This window comes from Ruditapes philippinarum, unplaced genomic scaffold (genome assembly GCF_026571515.1).
Source record: "Ruditapes philippinarum isolate M1 unplaced genomic scaffold, ASM2657151v2 ctg84_1_1_1_1, whole genome shotgun sequence".
In the NCBI taxonomy this organism is placed as follows: Eukaryota; Metazoa; Mollusca; class Bivalvia; order Venerida; family Veneridae; genus Ruditapes; species Ruditapes philippinarum.
In genome coordinates this window covers 335,005-357,798 of record NW_026865113.1, presented here as the reverse complement: position 1 = coordinate 357,798, position 22,794 = coordinate 335,005, and the positions used below count along the sequence as shown (strand labels likewise).

The 22,794-nt window shown below is 32.4% G+C and overlaps 1 protein-coding gene across 8 annotated transcripts in view; it reads left to right on the top strand.

Moving 5' to 3' along the window:
* LOC132727883 (uncharacterized) overlaps nt 1–22,794 on the top strand; it is an 80,973-nt gene that overhangs the window by 21,708 nt on the left and 36,471 nt on the right. For 3 of the 8 annotated variants that reach the window (XM_060713477.1, XM_060713476.1, XM_060713474.1), the window contains exons 5-23: nt 201–260; nt 635–793; nt 1,546–1,608; nt 2,665–2,724; nt 3,076–3,177; nt 4,548–4,640; nt 4,891–4,953; nt 11,463–11,528; nt 12,550–12,654; nt 13,446–13,532; nt 13,791–13,853; nt 16,958–17,023; nt 17,988–18,092; nt 18,751–18,846; nt 19,682–19,744; nt 20,076–20,135; nt 20,689–20,877; nt 21,481–21,643; nt 22,007–22,095. In XM_060713477.1, coding sequence (XP_060569460.1) covers nt 201–260; nt 635–793; nt 1,546–1,608; nt 2,665–2,724; nt 3,076–3,177; nt 4,548–4,640; nt 4,891–4,953; nt 11,463–11,528; nt 12,550–12,654; nt 13,446–13,532; nt 13,791–13,853; nt 16,958–17,023; nt 17,988–18,092; nt 18,751–18,846; nt 19,682–19,744; nt 20,076–20,135; nt 20,689–20,877; nt 21,481–21,643; nt 22,007–22,095 — 1,752 coding nt within the window. Of the gene's footprint in view, nt 1–200; nt 261–634; nt 794–1,545; nt 1,609–2,664; nt 2,725–3,075; nt 3,178–4,547; nt 4,641–4,890; nt 4,954–9,977; nt 10,044–11,462; nt 11,529–12,549; nt 12,655–13,445; nt 13,533–13,790; nt 13,854–16,957; nt 17,024–17,987; nt 18,093–18,750; nt 18,847–19,681; nt 19,745–20,075; nt 20,136–20,688; nt 20,878–21,480; nt 21,644–22,006; nt 22,096–22,794 lie in introns of all 8 variants that reach the window. The other 5 variants (XM_060713475.1, XM_060713479.1, XM_060713478.1 and 2 more) reach the window with 5 other exon arrangements.

The window sequence follows — 22,794 nt, the reverse complement described above, 5'->3', positions numbered from 1 at the left end:
TTATTTCTAAGAGATATTTACTATTATTTAGCTCTAAAGAAATGATAACATAAAGATGCATTAAATATTTTTTATGAATATTCAACTTGTTTGATAAATTGTTTAGTCTATTTTCTTGATCTTTTATGCATATCCAGATGTTATTGAAAATTTCTGTATCTAAATAAAATAAGTATTCTTTTATTATGTTTTTTTTTCAGTGTCAAGGAATAATTAAGGAATATGTCCCAGAGCTGATACAGATGTTTGAAAATGATATTGTAAGTCTTTGAAGTTTTGTTTGTTTTGTTTTTTGTTTTTTTTTTGTTTTTTTTGAATTTATCATATTTCATTTGATGATGTTTCAATGTATACTTAGAATGACAAAACTTTCATATAAAAATTGTCTCATGTGATTATAGAATTCTATATTCTTACATGTTTACACATTTTATAGCCATGAATTGTTTAATGTGTTAACTTCAACAACAATATAACTCATAGGTATATTCTTCAACTTAATACACACTTTATTATAAGCAAAACATTACTTTTCTTTATCAGACAGTGTGTGTTGTGAAGATTTACTTAAATGAAATCATTTAAGTCTTGTTTGGAAGGATTGGATGATTTCATATATTTGTATGTTTTGTAGACAACAGACATGATCTGTGCGACACTTGGTTTATGCTCGGGTCTGGAGGATAGATGGAGTCCATTTGGAGTTAAAGCCTCCAACAGTACAGACTACTGTAGTGATTGTACCAGGTTCTTCACAGATGTACAGCAGAGTATTACATCTAATGAAACATTGGTAAACATTAACCTTTATTTATTATATTGTTCTTTATAAAGGTTATAAATCTGGAATTTGTTTGTATTATATACCTGTATATATTTTTCTACACTCAATGCATGTATCAAATGCCAGATATGGCCTGTCAGAAAAAAAACCTGTATTACACTCAAGTGTGATCTGGAATAAAGTTTATCACTCCACTGAGGTGACTCATGCGATCCAAGCCTAGTTAAATACACTCGAGTCAAATACAGATCAAGATACTCCTTTAATTACTCTCTTGTATCTGAATTAAAATCATACAGTATTATGAAAATTAAATGATGCTTGTAAAGTTTTGATAAAGATGGTGGCATGTTTCCAAAGCATTTCTAAACCTTCTTATATAGCACTTTAATACTTTGTTGAAAACAGAAAAACATTTTTGTTAATTTTAGATGGAGGAAAAAAAATTTAGATCGCGATATGGTCATAAGAATATAAAACAATGTGATTGTATATTTCTTGATATTGTTATAGTATACAAAGTGTACTAGTGTTTCACTAGTAAGTTACACCTTTATGTCCTTTAAGTATCTGAATTTTAATTAAAAAAGGAATGGCTGCTATTGTTTTAAAATGAGTAATTAGCTATGTTGTGCTGATTTATGTTGTTGTTGTTGTTTGTTTTGTGGTGGATGTTTGTTGTTACAAAGATGTACATTGTTAGAGTTTATGTTTATCCTTTAACAGGAAATATAATGACACACATTATTTTACCTTTACAGAATCAGTTATTACAGCTACTGAATCAAACATTATGCAATGAACTTGGTGTCTTCAGTGAAACAGTAAGTACTGTGACCAGTGATGTTTACAGAAAATTTATGTCTTGACAAAATAAAAAATGATCAAGTTAGCTTTGACTCTCTGATTCAGATTGAATGAAATAAACTTTAAGCTGTAGCTTTGTTTTGTTTGGTTAACATCAAACTAACACAATTTATGTCATATGGTGCCGAAATAGGAAAGATGATACTGGCTTACCTCGGATGATACAAACTTTAAGCAACACCAGGGGTCAGAATTATCTCACCTGCTGGAGTTAAGAGATGAATAGACTCTCCAGTAATTCGAACCCATTTAGTTGTCTCTTACAATCACCCAGGGATAAATGGTGGCTGCAATTCTGATGCCTCAACACTTGAAGGCAACCCCTTAGCCATATAAGAGGGGGAGGGGGACAAATTTAGCTGAAGTGAAAGCATGAACAAACTTTTCACTAATGGCATGAAATTATTTTTGGATGATCTTAGGTTCAATTCTTTTGCCATGGCACAGCAACTAATGAACATAATTTTGCTATAAATTTGTCAAAATATTAATGGGAATTGTAATATTTTCAACATGATGATTTTTATATAGTTTTATATTAAGATTGTTTAAAAGAATTATGCCCTTGGTTGAGTGGCTTTGGTCTTGACTTCAAGCCACTTTCCTCTCACCGCTGTAGGTTTGAGTAGCACCAGCCTCAGGATTTTGCATGTTAGAAACCTGTCCAGCTAGCTTACTGAACATTGGTGGTTTTTCTCGGGTGCCTGAAATATTGGGGTATTCCCTCACCAGTAAAGCTGTATGACCTATGCTGTGTTGATGCGATGTTAAACCCAACTAAAATAAAAAACAAATGTTGCATTGAAACACTTCTATGTACAGAAAATCTTTTAAGAATAAACCCTAAACCATGGTGAATTCATTTTCTGGAACATCAAAGGATGCTATGTTGCACTATATAAATTTCTTATAAAATTGTGAATTTCTATAGCTTACAAATTCAATAATTTAGCATAATTTCATAAGTTTGTATATTGTCAATTAAAAAAAACAACACATGTTGTTTATTTCAGTGTATAGATCTTGCCAAGCAATATCTGCCTGTTGCCTTACAGACTTTAGCCAGTCAACTTGTAAGTGATGTTTTATTATTCAGGGGAGGTAATCTTTAAAGCAGCTTTAAGGGAGTATTGTCTCGTCATTTGAGGTTTTGCGTCCACATTTTTAGTTTAACAACACTCCAGAGGTCACATTTTTATTTGATCTTCATGAAACTTTGTCAGTATGTTCCTTTTAATAATAGTTTGGACGAATTTGAGGCATCTTTGGTAAAAAATTAGGTCATGAGATGAAAACCTTGTTAATATAAAACATGGGATATCTAGAGATTATTGTACATGTATATATTAAAATGAGTTTCATTTTTCACATGTCACTGTGTTTAGTGTACAGTACAGTGTATTTATTGGTAAATTGTATTTTAGGACCCAAACATCGTGTGTAGGATATTTGGCTTTTGTTCAACTAATAGTGAAATAGACCAGGCTATCATGATGAAGAATATCTTCAATGAAAGATCTTCAAAGGTAAAAAATACTTATTTAGTATAAGATTCAATGCTTACTTAATATAGAATGTAATATACAATTCAAGACAATTTCTCATTAAATCACGGGACATTTTGAGTGTTTAACCAGTTGGTTAATAGGTATCTGCTACTTTTATCATATAGAGGAGTGTAGGTGGTCTTTGTTTAAACATGTTAATAATAGCTCTAGTGTGATGTAAGAGTGAAGCATACTTGAACTATTCTGGATGTCTGATTTCTATAACTAAATACTTACTCTGTCATACTTGGTGGTTGCAATAACTATTTTGTATGGATTTTGGACTCTCAAAAAATGATTATTTAGATTGTGTGCAATATGGATTTGATATGAATCTTTTGGACTCTGGAAACGAAAATGAGGCTATATGTGGTGAGATAAAGGTTTGATATGAACCTTATGGACTCTGGAAAGAAAAATAAGTCTGTATGGGGTGTGTAATGGATTTGATATGGGCTTTTTGTACTCTGTAAATGAAAATGAGGCTAAATTGATAAGATAAGATCCAAAAAAGATTTCTATTGGGAACATCTTATGATGCAAATGCTGAATGTGCATTGTTGATATATTTTATAAGGTGTGAAATAAATATATTTACATGTATTTCATGTACATACAGAGTGTTATATATGTATATTTACATGTATTTGATGTATATACAGGGTGTTATATATGTTTATTACCCTTCCAGATTTTTTCCGCCTTTTTGATTGGATATTGATCACCCGAAAGAAATTGATATAACCGAGCCAGACGGGTAATATACACACTAAATTTCCCCGTTTGGTACCCAACGTTGTAAACAACATGCGTGGAGATGATGCGCGTACGGTTCGATTTTACGCGGTGTAAATTCCGATTTAAAAGCACTTTTTAACTGTCAAATGATAAATATTTACCAAAGTAGAGTTATGATACATATAACCATCAGTATTGAAAACAAATATGACCTTGTGAAAGCTTGATATTAATAACAAAAATGTGCGTTCAATAGACTACTCCTTTTCTCTTGTTTACTTAAAATTTGTAAGGTATGGGAAAAATACGTCATGCATTTATGTGACGTCATGTTGTGACGAAGAGGTATCCTAAAGGGAATCTTATTTCGACGTTTCATTTGAAACAGCAATGATTATTTAAAAAATCTTCTAAACTCGGCAGGGGAAGGGTAATAAAATTATTATTTTGGTTTTGGAGTGATATATGTGGATATATTACCTGCCAAGATAAAATATCACCCTCGCCTAACGGCTCGGGTGATATAAAATCTTAACAGGTAATATATCCACATATATCACTCCAAAACCAAAATAACATATAATATTTACATGTATTTGATGTACATACAGGATGTTATAAAGTACAGATCTGATGAGGAGTGTGTACTTTGCCAAGATTTTGTCAAGGAATTAGACACCTTAATGGAAGATCCAGCAAAACAGGTATTATAGACTGTAGTCATCTTTCAAAAAATAAAGATATCCAGTATGTGGGATGTATGTATTGTGGTGCATAGAATATTGAAAAATGTGGCGACTTAAGTTATGATACTGTTATCATCATACTGAATTTTATTTACAAAGTTATAGAAATAAGGAATATTAAGGAATATTTCCCTTAATTATCTGTTCTAAATTTTGTCGATTGATAGAAAAATTATAAAAAAAAATATATATAGTAAATACTTTTCAGACGAAGCTGTTTAACTTGATCAAGAACAATTTCTGTGCCGAGACTGGATCATTTATTATTCAGGTATGATAAAAGCACCTGATGTAGTCAAGTGTATTATTTATTGTGGTGTAATTATGAATTTATTTCAGTTTCTAGTTACTGTTTTACTGAAGCTTTTCAAAAGATTTGAACCAAACTTTCTAAGATCTATTGTCATGAAATGAACCTGTGCATATTATGATAGTTTTGTGATTTTATCTTTTTTTACCAAATTAAGGCCCTTTGTTTTGTTATTTCTCATATGTATAGAGAAATATCCTTCTGTGCTTAACTCTTCCAAAATTTCTCAGGATATTTCTTCCCAACTTTAACAGAGTTATTGTGAACTAAAGAATTTCAAACATATAATGTATCGTTGCTTGTCTGTTTGTCAGTTAGCTGTTTTGTTCCATCTACTCTTCCTAACTCATTATTCAAGTGTTTAATAAAGAGTGAATACCTTTTTAGCTCACCTGTCACAAAGTGACAGGGTGAGCTTTTGTGATCGCTTTTCGTCCGGCATCCGTCCGTCCGTAAACTTTTGCTTTAAATGACATCTCCTCATAAACCACTAAGCCAATTTCATCCAAACTTCACAGGAATGTCCCTTTGGTGGTCACCTTTAAAAATTGTTCAAAGAATTTAATTCCATGCAGAACTCTGGTTGCCATGGCAACCAAAAGAAAAATCTTTAAATATCTTCTTTTAAACAACCCTAAGAGCTAGAGCTTAGATATTAGGGGGTCATTGATTTTCCCTATATGTATATAGTAAAAACTTAAAAAAAAACTTCTTTTAAAGAACCCAAAGAGCTAGAGCTAAGATATTTGGCATGAAACATCTTCTAGTGAGTGTCTACCAAGTTTGTTCAAATAAAACCCCTGGGGTCAAAATTGGCCCCGCCCTAGGGGGTCATTGATTTTCCCTATATGCATATAGTAAAAACCTAAAAAATCTTCTTTTAAAGAACTCAAAGAGCTACAGCTAAGATATTTAGCATGAAACATGTTCTAATGGGTGTCTACCAATTTTGTTCAAATAAAACCCCTGGGGTCAAAATTGGCCCCGCCCCGGGGGTCATTGATTTTCCTTATATGTGTATGGCCAAAACTTAAAAAATCTTTTTTGAAAAAACCCATATAGCTAGAGTTTAGATATTAAGCATGAAACATCTTCTAATCAGTGTCTACAAAGTTTGTTCAAATAATAGCCCCGGGGTCAAAATTGGCCCCGCACCAGGGGTCATTGATTTTCCTTATATGTGTATGGCAAAAACTTAAAAATCTTCTTTGAAAAAACCCAAATAGCTAGAGTTTAGATATTAAGCATGAAACATCTTTAAGTAAATATCTACAAAGTTTGTTCAAATAAAAGCCCGGGGGTCAAAACTGGCCCTGCCCCAGGGGTGTCATTGTTTTTAACTATATGTGTATAGTAAAAACTTAAAAAATCTTCTTTTAAAAAACACAATGAGCTAGAACTTTGATGTTTAGCTTGAAATATCTTCTTATGGATGTCTACCAAGTCTGTTCAAATAAACAAATAAAAGCCCTTGGGTTAAAATTGGCCCTTGGGGGGGGGGGGGGGGAGCTATATACAGGTGAGCGACCTCAGGGCCATCATGGCCCTCTTGTTTTTTTATTACTGTCTATTTTTAGAACAGATTACTAGTACTATATACTGTGGAGTATTCTGTTACAGTTACTATCCAAAATCTTACATGATACCAGCAGTTCAAATTATACTTGGTATTTCTATTAGTTGTGAAGCTGACATTTTGGGATTGTGAAAGGGTCTTTTTGAAATTGCAAAGGGGCTTTTGTAAGGTCCCTGTTATAAAATGAAATAAAGCTTTGACTACATATACAAACTATTTCAATTGTTTTACTAGTATGTAGGTATGTAGGTAGAAAAAAATAGATATTTATACAGTGTCTGGAAATTATATAAAAACAATTGAAAGTCAGAAAGTTTTCAACTTTTCACATTTGCTTATGATGTAGGTAATCTTTGACTTACGGTTTATATAAGTACATCTAGTATAATTTGTATTTGAGAATTGTTGTGTTAAAAGCTGCATGCCTCCAGGTGAGCCAAAATATTTCAAGAAAATCAAACTTGAGAAAAATGTACAAAGATTTTAAGAAAAGATAAAGATACTAGTATAAATTACATGTTATGTGTGATAAATGACTGATTTTGTTGTATTATCACCATGTTTCTATGTGACTAACACAGTAAGGGCATCTTTTTTTGCATCTTTTGACCTCTTTTTGGTAATTATGCCCCCACTTCGAAGAAGAGGGGGTATATTGCTTTGCACTTGTCGGTCCGTCGGTCCGTAGACCAAATGGTTTCCGAGTGATAACTAAAGAACCCTTAGACCTACGAACTTCAAACTTGGTATGGTGATTGGTCATGACCAGTAGATGACCCCTATTGATTTTGGGGTCAAGGGGTCAAAGGTCAAGGTCATATTGACCTTGTAAGCAAAAACGGTTTCCGATCAATAACTAAAGAACCTTAAGGCCTAGGAACTTTAAACTTGGTATGGTGATTGGTCATGATCAGTATATGACCCCTATTGATTTTGGGGTCAAAGGTCAAGGTCACATTGACCACTTGGGTAAAAATGGTTTCTGATCAATAACTAAAGAACCCTTAGGCCTAGGGACTTCAAACTTGATATGGTGATTGGTCATGATCAGTAGATGACCCCTATTGATTTTGGGGTCAAGGGGTCAAAGGTCAAGGTCACATTGACCTCTTAGGTAAAAACGGTTTCCGATCAATAACTAAAGAACCCTTAGGCCTAGGAACTTCAAACTTGGTATGGTGATTGGTCATGACCAGCAGATGACCCCTATTGATTTTGGGGTCAAAGGTCAAGGTCACATTGACCTCTTAGGTAAAAACAGTTTCTGATCAATAACTAAAGAACCCTTAGGCCTAGGAACTTCAAACTTGGTATGGTGACTGGTCATGACCAGCAGATGACCCCTATTGATTTTGGGGTTTAGGGGTCAAAGGTCAAGGTCACATTGACCTTGAAGGTAAAAAACAGTTTCCGATCAACAACTAAAGAATCCTTAGGCCTAGGAACTTCAAACTTGGTATGGTGATTGGTCATGACCAGCAGATGACCCCTATTGATTTTGGGGTCAAGGGGTCAAAGGTCAAGGTCACATTGACCTTGTAGGTAAAAATGGTTTCTGATCAATTAACTAAAAACGCTTAGGCCTAAGAACTGCAAACTTTGTATGATGATTGGCCGTGACCAGCAGATGACCCCTATTGCGTTTTGGGTCAAGGTGCCAAAGGTCAAGGTCACATTGACCTTGTAAGTAAAAACGGTTTCTGATCAATAACTAAAGAACGCTTAGGCCTAGGAACGTCAAACTTGGTATGATGATTGGTCGTGACCAGCAGATGACCCCTAATGATTTTGGGATCAAGTGGTCAAAGGTCAAGGTCACATTGACCTTGTAAGTAAAAATGGTTTCTGATCAATAACTAAAGAACGCTTAGGCCTAGAAACTTCAAACTTGGTATGATGATTGGTCATTGCCAGCAGATGACCCCTATTGATTTTGGGGTCAAGGGGTCCAAGGTCAAGGTCACATTGACCCTGTAGGTAAAAACGGTTTCCGATCAATAACTAAAGAACGCTTAGGCATAGGAACTTCAAACTTTGTATGATGATTGGTCATGACCAGTAGATGACCCCTATTGATTTTGGGGTCAAGGGGTCAATGTCATATTGACCTTGTACTTAATGACGGTTTCTGTCCAATAACTCAACAACTCAAGTTGCCTTGGTTGATATTTTTATATTAAACTAAAAATGCTTTTGGTATTCACATTTGAAGGTCTTATGTAACATAACAACTTGGCTGTCAATAATGAGGCCTACATGATTCATAAAATTTATGCATATATTATTTGGTAAGATTTGTAATAACTTAAATTGCTGCACACAACCTATGGGGTCACAATAATTATTACCTTGTGACTAGTCATGACCAGTAGATACTAGATAACCCTTATTAATTGTTTGTTCAGTGGGTCAGAAGTCGTGCATAATAACCTGATCACATGACTAATTGGCTGCCGATAGGGGGCATACATGTTTTACAAACATATCTTGTTTACGTTGATTTTATGTGCTCTTGCAATGTGCACATATTTTGTTTTTGTGCACTTGTCTTTATTTTACTTTTCAATACATTTTCAAAATTTTCATGAAAATTAGCATGAATCTGGAGGTATGCTACTTTAAATAACAGAAAAATACCCATCTTTAACCCTTAACCTGCAGAATGTGTGTAACCTTATCTGTCCTGCTTTAAATTTGAGACAGTAAACATTGAATCATATTGAGCTGCTCACAGTATAGAGCCTAGTCAGACTATGAAAGTGCAGGTTATCCTATTTATACACTGGTTGCAAAGGCTAATGTTTGGTTTATATTGAATTTGTTTTAGTTTGATTGTGTAGGAAACTTTAAGCTTATGGATTCACTTTCAAATCCTTTCCTGGAACCAACCAGTACTAAGCAATAAGTGTAAAGTTTCAAGCTCAAGGAGACATTGACTTTGCCCCTGACAGGTTTTGAACCCATGCAACTAGCAATCATTAGATTACAACTACTTGGCCATGCCTCCTGGCTTCATGCTAAAGGCTAAAGGCAAAGGTTCCAGCAGGTTAAGAGTTGTTATGATGAGGTGTTTATGCAATGAAATTTGACCTATTATTAAATATGATTAAAATAGTGTTTATACACATGTACCAATAATATGCTTGCTTATACTAACATTGTATATGAAGTCTCACAAATAAACTTACCTGACTTCTTGCTTAATAACTAAAAGATAATAATCAATTATTTTAATTGTGTTCTATTTCTTCTAAAAATATGACATTTGAATAAGTTTTAAAGTAAGATATGAGCTTAGAAATGTATTTATACAGTAAATTTGAGTTGAAATCTACCTATATTATTGAGGTATATTATTTTTGCCCTGGTAGCTGGGATATTACTCTGCACTGTCTATCTGTTTTTTCAGTGCCACCAGTTCACTATGACCTATGCACGAGAGATTATTAAATTCCTTGCTAATAAATTTCAAATGGTAAGATCAGAAGTTAATGTTTTTACTAACTCACCATTTAATTTAACCCCTGTAAATGTTTTGTTTTTATCTTGGTTAAAAAAATCACTTGTGAACAAAAACAATCACTTTTTACAAAAGATCACAAACCTCAATTTTATAACAAGATTTCTTTTTAGAAAACTGGGAGCTATCCATCTGCTGAACATGGTTTCACTGAAAATTCAGAACAAGGCAATGCACTGAAAACAACATAGAATAAAATTGACCCATCCATAATGACAATATACAAATAACGTGTCAGTGGTTTCTTTTATTTTTGTAATTTATCCATTTGATTGGTGCAAGTTTTCATGCACCTCAATGTAGTGTTTGAATGGTACACATGATAGTTGAATATTGTCATTATGGGTTGATTATTTTACAGTAAAGCTTGTGAGGGTTTGTCTAAAATCTATAACATATAGATATGCTTTATAGCTAGAGTAATAGTCCTTCAGTTTCTGTTATATCTTTACATAATCATATAACCTTGTTCAAGATTGTGCATGTATTAGATTTGTAAGTCTCAGGTCAGGAGTTCTTATCCTAGACATTGATTGTGATTGTATCTGAATGTTTGGTAATAGATTTCCATTGTGTCCTCCATCTTTGATTAAAGAGTTTTAAAGAGAAAGTAGCTGTAACTTTACCCAGAATAACATAGATAAAAACAAGTACAGAAACAGTGACAGAACATTGGTGGGTTATAACCAGGAACCTTATTCCCAATCAAAAATATAAGCTAATCTTTCCCCCAATTTCAAAAAATAATCCCAATGGGTGCAAAGAATCAAATTGGTCCAACTTCTGAGATAGATTAAATTGTTCTGATTGGCTTCTTAAATGAAATGATTTGATACATGATCAAACAATTGAAAAGAGTTTACAAGAAAATATAAAGTTATCAGAAGTAATAATAGTAATCATTTAACCAAATAATGGTAAAAGTAATCCAATTCAATCAATTACTAAGAGAAACTTATGGTAATCAAATGTAATTGTAATGAAAAATTGAAGAGGCAATTGTAATTTTACTCAGTTACAGGCAAAAGTAGTTTACCCAAAGTTGGTGCATATTTTATTCCAATTTATACCAGGGTCCTTTTCCAAAATAAATGGATAAGACCGTGAAAGAAGCTGGTAGTTCGACAACTGCCTGTTGGTGAATGACTCAAATTGTTTGAAAACCTGCGTAATTAAATGTCGTTACTAAACAGCTCAGGAACAACTAAAATCTTTGTCTTTTATCTCCATAGGTTACAGGTTATAGTGTTTTTTAAATATCTTAGTATGTGATCTTGGACAAACCTGAACAAGCATTACAGGAAAGGTAATTGCAGTATGAACTGACCTCTTTGATATGATATTTTATTTTAAAAAGAAAAGGTTTGTTTTCAGTGTCACCATTTGGCAGATGGATATATCCGTCCATTGATTACAATCATAGCCAATAAATTACAAATGGTAAGATTTATTGACTATTGTCTTAAACAAGTTTATTTAACCTGCCTAATGTGTGAAATGGATTTAACCTACTTTAAACTTGAGCAGTCCATTTTTGAAGTTTAAGGGATTTTGATATCATAATACAAAAAAAAGGAGTTTCTAACAGTATAGAGCCTGGTCAGACTGCACAGATGTACAGGCTAGCCAGGTTCCATACTTGTGGTAAAAGCTTATCTTTTTTGTTTCCAAACAGGTTCGGGTTAGAGTAAGTTATGTCACTTGAAACATTGTGAGGGAAAATTTTGAAAAATGAAATTGTTCAATCTTTACTCCTCTAGGTTTGTAAAATTGGTTTACATTTCTTTGAATTTGGAACACTCCATTGTTATTTTGAGGGATTTTAGTGTAAAGATACTGAACTTGAGCAGTCAGTTGTATAATGGTCTGGTTTGATTGCACAGATGTGCCGGTTGGCCTGACTAGACTGATGGTGTAGGCAAGATTGTATAACCACTAGCATTCAAACAGACAATTATTGCTCATGTATGAGCTTTCAAGTGGAAGATAATAATTAAGAATGCAATTTACTAGAAATTTTCTTTTCTCAATTTTGATGAATATATGATACTTGTGAAGATGAGTTATGACTTGAGTGTTTGGAAAATTAGGCTTGGTTGCTCTATTTGTACCAATTATTTCCTTCCCACATTGTCAGTATATTATCATATTTAGAATTACATTTATTTAAAAAAAAAAGAAACAGTTGTCTAATTTTGCATTGATTATTTTGCATTGAAGATTAATACCAAAATTGAAAATGATATGTGTCAAAATTTAAAAGTATTTATAAGGGTTAAGTATGAATAAAAGTATTTATAAGGGTTAAGTATGAATAAAAGTATTTATAAGGGTTAAGTATGAATAAAAGTATTTATAAGGGTTAAGTATGAATAAAAGTATTTATAAGGGTTAAGTATGAAAGATGATACTATACATATGTGTTTAAATGATTTATGATTATTTATATTATATGATGTAGGATCCAACGATCACATGTAAGATTGTTGGTCTGTGTGCCTCAGCTGACGTCAAGGATGATATGCAGCAGATGATGAAGAAAATGTTTACAGTTAGAAAATCCAAGGTACATAACATTTGTACTATTGCTGTGTTATATTTTGTAAATTATGATTACTTTTAAATGCTGAATCAATTCATTTTGTAACAAAATTTACAGTTTCTTGCAGGGAAAAAACTCATATTTCTACAATATAGGCTTGTTATGTAATTATTTTTAGTATCAAGACAGAAAATCTCCTTAAATCTGCTACAGAAATGTTTTAACTTGAACTATAAGATTATACTAAAATTGTTTTGGAAGCTATAAGCTTATTGGAACTCTTGAATCTGTTTTTTTAGTTTCTTGCTCAAAGAAAAATAGAGACAATTAGACAATGTTTTTTTAATTTGAAATAAAATCATATATATGTGATATACAAGTATATGTTCATAATTATCATGGTAATACTTGTATAGAATAAAGAAAACTCAGTTAATGTTATAACAGCAGGATTGTGGTTCTACTTGGCTGCATGTTTATGCCTGAAATGTAAAATTTAGATGGTGTGTGATGTGGAATTGATATGAACCTTTTGGACTCTGTAAATGAAAACGAGGCAATATGGGGTGTGATAGAGATGTTATATGAACCTGATGGACTCCTGAAATGAAAATAAGTCTATATGGGTGTGAGAGGATTTGATACAGGCTTTTTGTACTCTGTAAATGAAAACGAGGCAAAATTGATAGGAAGAGATCCAATAAAGATTTCTATTGGGAACATCATGTGATGCAAATGCTGAATGTGCGTTGTTGATATATTCTATAAGGTGTGAAATAAATAAATATATTTATGTGTATTTCATGTACATACAGGGTGTTATAACATCTGATGAGGAGTGTGTACTTTGCCAAGATTTTGTCAAGGAATTAGACACCTTAATGGAAGATTCAGCAAAACAGGTATTATATACTGTATTTATCTTACAAAAAATAAAGATATCCAGTATGTGGGATGTATGTATTGTGGTGTATAGAATATTGAAAAATGTGGCGACTTAAGTTATGATACTGGTATCATCATACTGAACTTTATGTAACAAAGTTAGAGAAATAAACATGTCAAATGTTGAGGGAATATTTCCCTTCTTAATTATCTGTTCTAAATTTTGTTGATTGATAGGAAAATTATTAAAATAAAATTGTATAAATACTTTTCAGACGGAGCTGTATACCTTGATAAGGAAATATTTCTGTTCCAAGACTGGGTCATTCGGTAGTCAGGTATGATAAAAGCACCTGATGTAGTCATGTGTATTATTTATTGTGATATAATTATGAATTTATTTCAGTTTCTAGTTACTCTTTGTTTAAAACTTTTCAACAGATTTGAACCAAACTTTCTAAGATGTATTTTCATGGGAGTGAACCAGTGCGTATTATCAAGATTTTGTGATTTTATTATTTTTGACCTATTTATGGCCCTTTGTTTTGTTATTTCACATATGTTATATATAGAGAAATATCCTTCTATGCACAACTCCTCCGACATTTCTCAAGATATTTCTACAAACTTTGTGTCACAGAGTTAATGTAAACTAAAGAATTTCAAACATGTAATGTAATGTTGATCACATGTTTGTCAGTTAGCTAATTTTTGTTCCATTTACTCCTAGCTCATTATTCAAGTATTTAATAAAGAGTGAATACCTTATTTATTACTGTCTATTTTTAGAACAGATTACTAGTCCAATATTTGGGGTATTCTGTTACATTTTACTTTCCAAAATTTTACAAGAGCAGCAGTTCAAACCCTACTTGGTATTTCATTTAATTTTGAAGCTGGCAATTTGAAATTGTGAAGGGGTCTTTTTGAAATTGCAAACAGGCTTTTATAAGGCCTCTGTTATAAAATGAAATAAAGCTCTGACTACATATACAAACTATTTCAATTGTTTTCCTAGTATGCAGGTAAAAAAAAATGAATATTTATACAGTGTTCAGAAATTATAGTAAAAGTATTGTAACATAGAAAGTTTTCAAATTTTCACATTTGCATATGATGTAGGTAATTTTTGCCTTATGATTTATATAATTACATGTAGTATAATAATTATGATATAGTTGAATATTGTCATTATGGGTTGATCATTTTAAATGTTACCTAATGGTAAAGCTTGTGAGGGTTTGTCTAAAATCTATAACATATGAGCCGCGTCATGACAAAACCAACAAAGTGCGTTTGCGACCAGCACGGATCCAGACCAGCCTGCGCATCTGCACAGTCTGATCAGGATCCATGCTGTTCGCTATCAGTTTCTCTACTTGTAATAGGGTTGGTAAGCGAACAGCATGGATCCTGATCAGACTGTGCGGATGCGCAGGCTGGTCTGGATCCATGCTGGTCGCAAACCCATTATGTTGGTTTTGTCATGGCACAGCTCATATATGCCTTAGCTAGAGTAATAGTCCTTTTGTTTCTGTTTTTACTTTATATAATCATATAACCTTGTTCAAGATTGTACATGTATTAGATTTGTAAGTCTCAGGTCAGAAGTTCTTATCCTAGACATTGATTGTGATTTTATCTGAATGTTTTGTAATAGATTTCCATGGTGTCCTCCATCTTTGATTAAAGAGTTTTAAAGAGAAAGTAGCTGTAACTTTCCCAAAATAAAGTAGATTAGTACAAATACAGAAACGACAGGATATTTTTGGGTTATAATTAGGGACCTTATTCCCAATAAAAAATATAACCTAATCTTTCCCCCAATTTAAAAAAAAACCCACGGGGATTTGTTGCTTGAATAAAATTATTGGATACATGATCACACACATGAATAGAGTTTACTAGAAATAGAAAGTAATCAGAAGTAACCATAGTAATCATAATCATTTAAGCAGTGTAAAAGTAATGTAATTCAGTCAATTACTAAGGAAAACTTATAGTAATCAAATGTAATTGTAATAAAAAATTGAAGAGGCAATTGTTATTTTACTCAGTTACAAACAAAAACATTTTTACCCAAATTCTGTGCGTAATTTCTTCCAATTTATGCCAGGGTCCTTTTCCAAAATAAATGGATGACTGTGAAAGAACACTGCTGGTAGTTTGACAATTGCCTGTTGGTGAATGACTCAAATTGTTAGAAAACCTGCGTAATTAAATTTTGTTACTAAACGGGCTCAGGAACAACTAAAATCAATCTCCCAAAGGATGTTTATCTGCAGAGGTTATAGGTTATAGTGTATTTTAAATATCTTAGTATATGATCTTGTACAAACCTGAACAAGCATTACAGGAAAGGTAATTGCAGTATGAACTGACCTCTTTGATATGATATTTATACCCCCGCACAACAAAGTTGTAAGGGGGGTATACTGGAATCACCTTGTCCGGCCGTCCGTCGGTTTTTTCTTGTCCGCCCAATAACTTAAGATTCCTTTGACCCTTAGTCTTCATATTTGGCATGGAGGTTAGTCATGATTAGTAGATGACCCCTATTGATTTTGAGGTCACTAGGTCAAAGGTCAAGGTCACAGGGGCCTTGACTTCAAAAAGCTTGTCCGCCCAATAACTTAAGATTCATTTGACCCAAAGTCTTCATATTTGGCATCGAGGTTAGTCATGATTAGTAGATGACCCCTATTGATTTTGAGGTCACCAGGTCAAAGGTCAAGGTCACAGGGGCCTTGACTTCAAAAAGCTTGTCCGCCCAATAACTAAGATTCCTTTGACCCACAGTCTTCATATTTGGCATGGAGGTTAGTCATGATTAGTAGATGACCCCTATTGATTTTGAGGTCACCAGGTCAAAGGTCAAGGTCACAGGGGCCTTGACTTGAAAAAGCTTGTCCGCCCAATAACTTGAGATTCCTTTGACCCACAGTCTTCATATTTGGAATGGAGGTTAGTCATGATAAGTAGATGACCCCTATTGATTTAAGGTCACCAGGTCAAAGGTCAAGGTCACAGGGACTTTGACTTCAAAAAGTTTGTCTGCCCAATAACTTTAGATTCCTATGACCCACAGTCTTCATATTTGGCATGGATGTTGATCATGACTATAAGGTGACCCCTATTGATTTTGAGGTCACTGGGTCAAAGGTCAAGGTCACAGGGACCTTGACAAAAAAAAAAGCTTTTCTTCTCAATTGCTAAAGTAAATGTCCTGTCCGCAATGTATTGATTTTGACATTTTCACATTTGAAGCATGTAGAATACATAACTTAGCAATGCACTGGCTTAGTAACCTCAGATTTGGCAGGGAGATTGTCCTTGAGCTCTAAATGGCCACTGTTGATTCTGACAAAGTGGTATGCGGGGGTATTCACGCCATCATAGTGGCAGTTCTAGTTTATTTTAAAAAGAAAAAGTTTGTTTTCAGTGTCACCAATTGGCAGATGCGTATATTCGTCCATTGATTACAATGCTAGCCAATAAATTACAAATGGTAAGATTCATGACAATTGTGTTAAACTCATTTATTTCACCTGCCTAATGTGTGAAATGGATTCAACCTACTTTAAACTGGAGCACTTTAAAGTTTAAGGGATTTTAATATCATAATACAAAAAACGAGTTTCTAACAGTATAGAGCCTGGTCAGACTGCATGGATGTACAAGCTAGCCAGGTTCCATACTTGTGGCAAAAGCTTATCACTTTCATTTCCAACAAGTTCAGGGTTAGAGTAAGTTATGTTTCTTGAAACATTATTGTGAGGAAAAATTTTTAACAATGAAATTGTTCAATCTTTACTCCTCTAGGTTTGTAAAATGGACGTACATTTCTTTAAATTGGAACACTCCATTGTTATTTTAAGGGATTTTAATATCAAGATACTGAGCTTGAGCAATCAGCTGTATAATGGTCTTGTTTGATTGCACAGATGTGCCTGTTGGCCTGACTGTAGACTGATGGTATAGACAATATTGTATAACCACTAGCATTCAAACTGACAATTATTGCTCATGTATGAGCTTTTAAGGGGAAGATAATAATTTAGAATGCAATTTACTAGAAATTTTCTTTTCTCAATTTTGATGAATACATGATTCATGTGAAGATGAGTTATGACTTGAGTGTTTGGAAAATTAGGCTTGGTTGCTCTATTTGTATCAATTATTTCCTTCCCACATTGTCCGTATATAATCATATTGAGAACTACATTTATTTTTAAAAAAAAGAAACTATTGTCTCATTTTGCATTGATTATTTTCATGAAGATTAATACCAAGAATGAAAATATATGTCAAAATTTAAAAGTATTTATAAGGGTTAAGTATGAATAAAAAAGTATGAATAAAAGTATTTATAAGGGTTAAGTATGAATAAAAGTATTTATAAGGGTTAAGTATGAAAGATGATAATATAATCGGTTTAAATGATTTATGATTATTTATATTATATGATGTAGGATCCAACAATCACATGTAAGATTGTTGGTCTGTGTGCCTCAGCTGACACCAAGGTTGATATGATGCAGATGATGAAGAAAATGTTTACCATTAGAAAATCCAAGGTACATAACATTTGTACTATTGCTGTGTTATATTTTGTAAAATATGATTACTTTTAAATGCTGAATCAATTCATTTTGTAACAAAATTTACAATTTCTTGCAGGGAAAAAACTCATATTTCTCTGATACATGCTTGTTATGTAATTATTTTTAATATCGGACAGAAAATCTGCTTAAATCTGCTACAGAAATGTTTTAACTGGAATTATTAAATTACACTAAAATTGTTTTGGAAGCTATAAGCTTATTGGAACTCTTGAATCTGTTTTTTTAGTTTCTTGCTCAATGAAATAGAGACAATTAGACAATGTTTGTTTTAATTTGAAATAAAATCATATATATGTGATATACAAGTATATGTTCATAATGATCATGGTAATACTTGTATAGAATAAAGAAAACTCAGTTAATGTTATAACAGCAGGATTGTGGTTCTACTTGGCTGCATGTTTATGTCTGAAATGTTTTATAAAGGGGCACCTGAGGTCTCCTTCTCCAATATATAAAGTTGGAAAAATGGCCACATGGTCTTTACAGTATTGGTGTGGCTTAAAAGCCAGCAGTAGGAAATTTATGACTATTAAAAGCAAATCTTTTTTTAACTCATGATATTGGGAATTTAAAGAAATGCTATAAATATCAATATATTTATTTGTAGGGTGTAGTTGGGAACAAGGTTGGAGATGAGGAATGTGATGTATGTAAAGATTTAATTAATCAGGTTGATGAACTGATCAGAGATAAAGCTAATCAGGTAACTTTGTAATCTTTTACTGTGTATGGCCCTTAGCCCACTGAAAATGATTGGCCCTTGCCACCAGTATAGAGTCAGGACAGCCAGATCAGCATCAATACTGTTGGCCAACTTATTTTAAATTTTAATATTGATTTCCCCATACTGTTAACATATTGTTTCAAAAATAGAAGCTGAAGAACTCTTTCATAGAAATCCTGCAGATTTAGGAATAAATATCAGTTTGAAGTGCATTGTTGAAGAAAAATGCACTGTTCAAGTTTAAATGAATATAGTCACTGAGGCCTGAGTGAGTAATTACAAAGCATTTGAATAATAAACCCATGCATTATTATACTAACATGCAAGAAACTTCGATATCTATTTCCATTCTAACATGCGGATAAAAAGAGAATTGATGAAAATATGTTGAACTACATTGAGTGTAGAAGTGATTTTCCTGACATGGTTTGGTTTATTGATGTCATAATTTACTTCATGTGGTGTGTAAGCATTTGTTTTTTTGTGCTGTGCATATATCATGTAATTATGCACTTGACAGCTCTATCTGTTTGATAGGGGAATAGTGTGATGCATGTTAGAATAAAGGTAACAGAATGAATTGCTGTGTGTTATTTTTGTTTCTGAATAATGTTCATTGACAGAGAAAAAAAGCATGCATTAACAGAAAGATTTTTACAATCATGCTATAATAAATATGTTAATACTAGTTAAGATGATTCCAGTCATACTACACACATATGAAGACTTACCTGGTGAACTTTTGGTGGCAGAGACAAGTATTTATCGCTGTTGGTGTCCAAATTGTTACATAGTATCTATATGTATATTTCAGGACAAGTTTATTTATGAGGTGAAGAACGTTGTCTGTCCAGAACTTGGCACTTTACAAGATCAAGTGAGTTTTTTAAAACAATTATTTAACTTATGCCTGCATGTAACTGTAATTGTTGAAACTGGCTTCATTAATTGATACTTTAAAAGATTAATTTATGTTTAATGACCATATTGTAAGAAAGAGTATCTGAATTAAATATTTTACAGAGTTTTAGCCCCTGAGATTACAATAATTCACACATACTGCAATTTATATTGTTATTACCATAGAAGTTATTAGTTGTTTGTATAATACATGTTTATGCCTTTTGATTTTTTTATTATATTTCAAATAAGTTTTTCTAAGAAATTTGATGTAAAATTTACATGTTGTTGTTTTTTTTTTCTTTCAGTGTAAAGAACTTGTTGATGAGTATGCCCCTATGTTGTTTGAACTTCTTGTGAATGAACTGGTATGACTTATACTTTATTATGATCATTGTTGTTTTGTTGATTTGTTGTTGTTTGTAGAAAATCCCAAAAGTGTAAAATGTGCCAGAATGAAGTTTTTCCTCATTTTGTTGTTATATTTCAAGGGGACATGTTAAGTGTCCTATTTGATGTAAAATATATTTAAAGAATTGCTTATCTCTTAACATCATCATTTGACAGTTTACCTCAGAGAGTGTTGCTGTTTAATTTTGTTTAGCACCTTCTTCAAATGACAATCATAAAAACTTTCTGTTTATAGATTTAAGCATAACTGTTTTGTTAATGTGTAATAAGAACAATATTCAAACTTGTTAAATTCATATTTTTTTCAAGGTAAGCTATGCTAATCTAATAAGTTGTGCATGTTATTTATGCCTCATTATTTATCATTGTTCAGAGAATTTGTTTTTTCAAGGGTTCTTTAATTTACTTCTCAGGTTTGTATAGTATAATTCATATTGTTCAATAAATTTAGCATTGAATCTACACATATTCCATATCCTCTATTAATGTTAGTTATGTGGCTTGTTTTAGGACCCATCAACTTTCTGTGAAGAAGTTGGTTTTTGCCCGGTTCCCAGTGTAACTACTGTTGAACTAACAAAGGTTGAGGAACCAGCAGGTATGGTAGGAGCAGGCTATGTGAAACAGTCAGAGGAATGTACCATTTGTCTAACCATTCAGACATACGTGGATAATCTTCTTAAGAAGAATGACACTGTTGTGAGTATACTATATATATATACTTTATTGTGAGTTAAAATCACTATTACCCCTTTAACTATATGATATGGACTTACCCTATGTTAAATGGTTCTAGTTATATGTCCACTGGTTAATAATGAGATGGGCACCAACCAGGTTGTATGTGCATCTTATCTTAGATAGAGTTATTATTAAAAGTGGTTTTTGAAGGAAACCAGTGTGGAAATTACTTCTAATGAAAATTACTTTAATTATGGTTCAAATGAAATGAATCATTTCTGAATGCATTGAACAAAAATTGTGTTTTTTCTTTATTTATCGTACTTTATTTATAAACATGGCACTTTAATATTCTAATTTTCAAGTGTTTTAATTTTCACATTCATTACAGATGCTTAGAGCTTGGAATGGAAAAAAGAATAAAAAAGTAAAGATAAATAAAGAAAAGTAAAAACATAAAATGTATCTACTAAATCCATCTTGATATTCATACTTTGTTAAAGCACTTTGTTCAAGCAGGATTCACTTAAAGTGGTTTGCCACACTATAATTTAAGAGTTCTAGATTTAATACTAGAAAAATAGATGATATATTTAAAGTAAAATATTACTCTGATTACAGAAAACAATTGATGATTTACTGGACAAGGTGTGTAAAAGGCTGCCAACCAAGTTACTGGATGAACATTGTGAAGATTTTGTTCAGAAATTTGGACATGAAATGATTGATAAACTCTCCAAAGAGAATGTGTGTCAACTAATTGATGTCTGCCCTAAACAAAAAGGTATTGTCATATATTATATTGGTTTATCTATTAGTATATTTTTTGATATCTGCATATGACAATGACAGAAGAGAAAGGACATTTACAAACACAATCTATTATTCTATAGGGTAAAATAAGTTAAAAATCTCATTTGTATCTGCAAATCCAACATATCATAATATCATTATATGAGTGGCATGGCCAAGTTGTTAATCCGTCAGATTAGTATTCTATTGATGACAGATCACTAGCTACACATGGATTCTAAAGTGTGTTTATAAGCTTGTAGTTTATAAACTATAAATGCAATATGTATATTTCATTTTCATAAATTTGTTGTGAAGTAATTTTCATATGATATTTTGTATGATTTTTTTATAGCGCAAGTAAAGAAGATATCAGATGGGAAATGCGAGCTGTGTCAGTTGTTTGTTTCTGTATCAGAATCCTTGGTGGCCAACGTGTCTGAGGTAAGTTGTTCATCAAGATTTGTGCAAAGTTGTTTCCAGTTTGTTACTAAAAATAGACGAAAACAGATCCAACCAATCATATGCTGGTGGAAAGTTCTGAAACACTTGTCAGACTTCTTCTATGTTTTGGAATATGCAGCTTGTGAGAACGTCATTCTAGTTGATCTACAAAGGTTAATTGTGTCTACATAAATGTCTGATTTTCTGTGGAATAATTTATAGAGGGAATCTTTAGGTCTTTATCCATCATGAAAGCTGAAAACTTCCCATATGGCCTATAATATGTTGGCACTTCATATTCAGTCACAAATAAGTCATGATCTAGGGTCTATTATATTGTATGTTGTATCATATTGTGGCTTATGCCACTAGTCATGGAAAAAATTTTTAATCTTTAGTTTTTCTTAAATAATCATACAAAAGTCAAATCTTTTGATGTTGTGTCTATTGTTGCATCCATTTCCCTTCGTTATTTGTAGTTTAACACATAAATGCCTAATAATTATGACTTTTGAACAGATAATTTCTTATTTTTGTTATTGGCCTAGTTGAGGGTCTGCCATGGTTTTGGTAATGTTGAACTTCCAATCTGTTCAAATATTAACACTTTCTTGGCAGAATTTGAAAGAAAATAAAACAGATTTTTTTTTTAGTGATGTTTTATTGTCCAAAATACAAATTTCAATTCAACAAGTAGGA